The sequence below is a fragment of the Pectinophora gossypiella genome, chromosome 11, assembly GCF_024362695.1.
Source record: "Pectinophora gossypiella chromosome 11, ilPecGoss1.1, whole genome shotgun sequence".
NCBI lineage: Eukaryota > Metazoa > Arthropoda > Insecta > Lepidoptera > Gelechiidae > Pectinophora > Pectinophora gossypiella.
Window position 1 is genome coordinate 3,680,979 of NC_065414.1, and position 6,067 is coordinate 3,687,045.

Consider the following 6,067-nt stretch of genomic DNA (forward strand, 5'->3'; position numbering starts at 1 on the left):
AATTAAACACCGATTGGAGTTGAATCAGAGCTCCTACCCGTGTGGTGATTCTAATAAGAATGAGAGTCTAGTCCCCGCGCGCGTGTATATATAGGAAAACGCCCACTAAGCGGGGCGGGGCAAGGGCGCGGCGGGGGTGTGTAGCGGTGAAGCCGCGCTCAGTCCCTATCTTTCTCTTTATTTTTAAAAATAAAACTTACAAACTATTTACAATTTCTAGGCAATCATTATACAATCATAATATAATCATAATACAATCATAATTTGCTTCTTGTTGCTTCTACGGCGAACATATTCTCCCGCCGCAGCTGCGCAGCTCGATGACCACGTCGCGCAGCTGGACCATCTACGGTTCGCCGTCCTCGGGTGGCGATGTTGGCAGGATGACCAGCTTCTTCGTTGGCCGCCGCAGGATCCCCTTCGTTGTCCTCACGTCGACCGCCCTCGTCTCGCCGTCTGGTCCGGGGTAGGCAGCCACGACGACACCTCGCGGCCACGAGTTGCGAGGCAGCGTGCCGTCAGCGATCAATACTAAATCGCCCACGGAGATGGAACCCTTGCTGGCTCGGGGCTCCCGCCGGTGTTGGAGTTCAGGTAGGTACTCCCGTACCCATCGCGCCCAGAACATGTCGGCTAGGCGTTGGCTCTTCCTCCAGTCTTTGCGGCCGGCGTCGTCGCCCTCCGTGAAGGCGCCTGGCATCGGCACCCGTGATGGACCTCCCAGGATGAAGTGGTTCGGAGTGAGGGCCTCTGGGTCCTCCGGTGATGTCGACACGTGTGTGAGGGGTCGACTGTTGATGGTGTGCTCGGCCTCCACCAGTAGCGTTGTCAGGACTTCTTCTTTTGGCGCGCGCTCGTGCAGCACCACGGCTAGTGCTGATTTGACGCTGCGGACCAGTCTCTCCCACGCGCCTCCCATGAATGGCGCGCTAGGAGGGATGAACTTCCAGGTGATGAAGCGAGCGGAGGCTTCTTGTTGTATGGCCTCCTCGACGGCGTGCTTCATCTCGACGTCCGCACCGCGCAGGTTGGTACCCTGGTCTGACCAGAGCTCGGTGGGGCACCCGCGGCGGCCTATGAAGCGCCGCAGTGCCATTACTGCAGAGTCGGTGCTGAGGCTCCCGGCGAGTTCCAGGTGCACTGCCCTGGTGGTTAGGCAGGTGAAGAGGACTCCGTACCTCTTCTGACGTGCGCGACCCACGGTGACTGTCATGGGCCCAAAGTAGTCAAGCCCCGTGTAGGTGAAGGGCCGCTGGTGATGGGCTAGACGGCTCCTTGGATGATTGCCTGTCGATGGTTGGGCTGGCGTGGCCCGACGGATGCGGCAGACCTGGCATTTCTTCAGTTCGTTGCGCACGGCGTGGCGGAGGCGCAACACCCAGTAGTGCTGTCGCACCTCATTTGCCGTTGTTTCAAACCCTCCGTGGTGTAATTGCGTGTGCACCCACTTGATGTACAGCCGCGTCCATCGGTGGTCTCCATCCAGGATGACGGGCTCCCGTTGTTCTGTTGTGATGTCGGCGGCGGCGGCGATCCTCGAGCGTAGATGTATTAGTCCCTCTTCGTCAATCATAATCGACAGTTGCTTGAGTCGACTGTCGGCCGGCAGGGGCTTCTTTCTTCTTATAGCTTCTAGCTCCGCGCTGAAGGCCTCTTCCTGCACGGCGCGTATCCATAGTTGCCGTGCGCGATGCAAGTATCGTGCCGCGAGAGGCACGATCTTTCTCTGCTGTCTCGGCGCATGTTTGTGTCCTGTGCCTCGTCCCGTTTCTCTGTGCGCCTGTACCTTCTTCCACGTCGGGTCTTCCTCCGCACGTTTCTTGGTGCGTTTTCTAGCGGCGGCACACCTTTCTCTTCCCTTTAGTTTTTCTATGAATTGTAGGACACGCGCCGTGACACGTAGTAGTTTTGCCCACGATGAAAAACGTGTTATGTCGGGTAGCGCCTTCCCTGTTCTTTCTGCGGCGGTCGTCGCGTGCACTCTCTCCTCGTTTGTGTGTTCAATAGTCTCTGAGATGTCCTCCGCCGGCCAGGTGTCTTCTGGTCGATACAGGAAAGGCGGGCCGCGGAACCAACGATGCTCGGAGGCGAAGTCTTTCGGCGTTCCTCGTGTAGCGTCGTCGGCCGGGTTGTCTCTCGTTGATACCCAACGCCATTCGTTTGTCTTAGTCTCCTCTGCTATCTCGGCGACTCGATGAGCTACGAAGGGCTTGTAGGCTCGTGGTCCCGTTCGCAACCATGATAGGACGGTCCTAGAGTCGCTCCAGAAGTAACGACGTGCAGGCTTGATGTCGTGTTCCTCTTGCGCTGTGCGGGCTAGGCGGCAGCCCATTACGGCCGCTTGGAGCTCCAGTCGTGGTATCGATGTCATCTTGCTGATAGGCGCCACTCTCCCTTTGCCGGCGATGAGCGAGATGTGTATTTTCCCGTCCTCGTCGACGATTCGCCAGTATACCGCAGCGGCGTAGGCAGAGCTGCTTGCGTCCACGAAGGTGTGTAGCTCCACGAACCGGGCGCATGTGAGCGAGGCATAGCACCGAGGTACGGCTAGTTGTGAGAGGCGCCGCGCATGCTCCGTCCATTTTTTCCATGCTTCTGCTTCGGGGGTAGGCAGCGCGTCGTCCCATCCTATTCCGGTGCGCCAGGTGTCCTGAATGATGCGCTTCGCTTGTATGGTCACGGGCGTGGCGATTCCCAGCGGGTCGTAGAGTGACATCGTCGTTCGTAACGCTTCCCTCTTCGTTGGCACGCGCTCGCCGTGTAGTATGTCGGTGGGTATCCGGGCTTCATTCATATTGAAGGACAGCGTGTCGCGCTCTGGGTACCATATCATTCCCAGTATCTTTTCGGGAGCAAGCTTGACGATGTCTTCTTTCGCCTCGGGCGCCAATGATGATAGTACGAGTCTGGAGCTCGATGCCCATTTCTGTAGATAGTAGTTGGCGCGGCTATGTATATAGGCCACTTGACTGGAGACTTGTATTGCTTCCTCTTCCGTATCGAAGCTTGCCAAGTAGTCGTCGACGTAGTGATTGTTGATGATTGCCGCCGCCGCCGCCGGATATTCTTCTCTATATTGTTCGGCGTTCCTATTCTTCACGAAGATTGCCGTGCAGGGGGATGAAGTAGCGCCGAATATTACACTCTTCATGCGATACTCGACAGGGGGTCCCTCTCTTCTATTTCCGCGCCAGAGGAAACGCTGCATGTCTCGATCTTCCGTCCTTATTGAGATCCGCATAAACATGTCCTTTATGTCAGCCGTCACCGCCACTCTTCTTTGCCGGAACTTCATCAGCACTCCTGGTAGGGATCGAAGTAGGTCCGGCCCGGACAGTAACATGTCGTTCAGGCTGACTCCTCGCACCTTTGCGGCCGCATCGTGGACGATCCTCAATTTCTCTGGTTTCTGCGGGTTCATAACTGCAAAATGTGGTAAGTACCAAATCTTCGTTTTTCCCTTCGGCGGCGTGGGCGCGACTTCTGCATAGCCGTTCTCTATCAGCGTGTTCATCTGCTTCTCGTACCGCCTTTTCATTTCTTCATCGCGATCTAACTTCCTCTCTATGGCTTGAAGTCTTCTCAGGGCGGCTTCGTAGCTATTAGGAGGGTCGTAGTCGTCGCTCCTCCAGAGTAAGCCCGTTTCGTATCCTTCGTTTGTGCGGCGAGTGGTCCTCTCTAGTGTTTCAAGCGCTCTTCTTTCTTCCTCTGTGTGGAAATGTTTCGGTTCCACTCCTAGGACTTCCAATGCGAAGTGGTCTCGAAGCAGTTTTTCTATTGCTTGATCATCTTCTACGATCCTCGCGTGATGTACTCGATGAGCGGGGCCTCCCGCCGGTGTGTGCCGCACTCCGTGCAACACCCATCCTAGGTCCGTGCGCGCGGCGACCAGTTGGCTGTCTTGCTCGCGTCTGACTTCATGTGCCAGGAGTAGCTGCCAGTTGTCTTGTCCTATTAATACGGTTGGCGTTCCCCGGTGATAAGTCAGCTGGTCTTGTAGGTCTTCTAGGTGGCTCTGTCCCGTCACGGCGCACGCCGGCACGCTCTGCGGCGATAACTGCAGGTTCTTCATCGTGCGCGCTGAGATGCTGTAGCTGTGCGTGTCCTCTGGCGCGCTGATGTCGAAGGTAACTCTTCTCGAAGCGCCGGCGTCCACTCGTGCCCCGGCTACTCCTTCTATGTAAAATGGCTCCGGAGGTCCCGATACGCCGATGTGTTCCGCCACCGCCGCCTCTATTAATGTGCACGTTGATCCATCGTCGAGAAGTGCGTACGTGCAGTGAGTCCCCTTAGGTCCACTTACACGAACCGGCAGAATCTTCAATAGTGCTGTAGTATTCTTCCTTTCTCTTGTCGACGCTATAGTGGCTATTACTGGGTCTTCTTCTATGTGAGTTCCCGCGTGGATGGACGCTCGTTGTTCCGGCTCGGAGTGCAGTAGGCGGTGGTGCGAGTACTTGCACCCGCCGACGTCGCACCTCCTCGTGGGACATGTGTGGCCGAACTTCCTCCGTTTCAGGCAGCGGAAACACAACCTATGTTTCTTCGCGGTTTCCCAGCGCTCGTTGACCTCTGTCTTCTTGAAATCTGCACATTCGGTGACGTGGTGTGTTTCCTTTTCGCAGACTGGACATTGTTTCCTATTGTCACCGGCCGTGACGTTTATCTTCTTTTCTTCTATGTGGTGAGTCCTCATTGTCCGCCTCAGTGGAGCGGACGTGTGCTCCCGCCGGTCGACGACTGGTGTGGCTTCCACGGGCGCGAAGCTGCCGCACCGCTCCGCTGTTCTCTCCATGAAACTTGCTAGCTTCATCAAGTCTGGTTCCTCTTCATCTTGTTCGGCCGCAAAATCGTAGTACCTATATCGCAGTGCTGACGGCATCTTCTCCACTACGTGTCGAACTACTTCCGGGTTATGCAGGTAATGTGTCTTCTTCAATGCCCTGATGGTTGCTGTAATGTTTGATATCCTCGTGGCGAAGGTGCAAATGTCCCTCGGTGATTCGGTCAGACGTGGTAGGGCCCGCAGCTTCTCCAGTTCGGCCATGACGAGGGCGTCCGGCCGCCCGAAGCGCGTAGACAGCAATCGCATCACGTCGGCAGTCGTGGTTGCACCGATGAATAAACATTGGGCGGCATCTCTTGCTGCTCCCCGAAGGCTCCGACGTAGTCTTGATAAGTTTTCTTGCTCCGTCAAATATACTGCAGTCTCTTCATAGGCGGTCTTGAAAACTAGCCATTCACTCGACGCTCCGCTGAAGATGGGCAGCTCAGGCACGGAGCGCGGGGCGATGGCGGCTGGTACTGCTCGTGCGGCCGATGCTATCGCTGTCGCTAGTTGACTGTAATCGAAAGTTGTTGGCTTCTCTTCTATACTCCTGTGTTTCGGCTTCTCATGATCCTTTACGGTGGCAGCGGGGAAAACGGCGGCAGCGGGGGGGACGGCGGCGGCGGCGGACGGCTGCGGGGGGGACGGGTCTTCCTCGGCGGCGGGAAGCTGGTCCACCCACGTCTTGGTGCGCTCTTGCATTTCGCTCACGCTGACTATATCCGTATCGTCGTCGTCTGATTCCGCTTCTAATGTGGCGATCTTCGCCGCCGCTAGCTCCACTTCCTTCTTCAACAATTCTTCTTTAGCCTTCAGCAGCGCCAGGCGACGTCCCTTCGACGCTGAGGAACGCGGCGCTGTCGGTGCACGCTTCACCGACTTGGGCCGTAGTGTCGTGTCGTGCGTGCTTTCCCCCGTAGATTCCTCCGTCGTCGTTGCAGTCGTCGTAGTAGTGGCGGTTCCCGTCGTCGTCGTTGCGGTAGTGCCCGAGCTGTCCTCTGTGCTGGTAGCCGTGGCTGTACGGCTTGTGCTGGGTTTCCTGGTCAGCGGGGGGGCGGTGACTGGCGTCGACGCGGCTGTGGTCGGCGCAGTCCTAACGGCGGCCGTGACTGACGTTGACGCGGCGGTGGTCGACGTAGTCGTGACGACGGGGGCGACGGCGGCGGCGGCGGCGGGTGCCGACTCGGCGGCGGTCGGCGTTGGGCGAGTTTCTACGGACTTCATGCTCCTAGTCTTCAT

The 6,067-nt window shown here is 57.3% G+C and overlaps 1 protein-coding gene across 1 annotated transcript; it reads right to left on the reverse strand.

Annotated features, from left to right (window-relative positions):
• Nucleotides 1-346: 346 nt before the first annotated feature.
• On the reverse strand, nucleotides 347-6,067 carry LOC126370798 (uncharacterized). The gene has a single exon (XM_050015821.1). It carries the CDS (start codon nucleotides 6,065-6,067, stop codon nucleotides 347-349), a length of 5,721 nt encoding a protein of 1,906 aa, XP_049871778.1.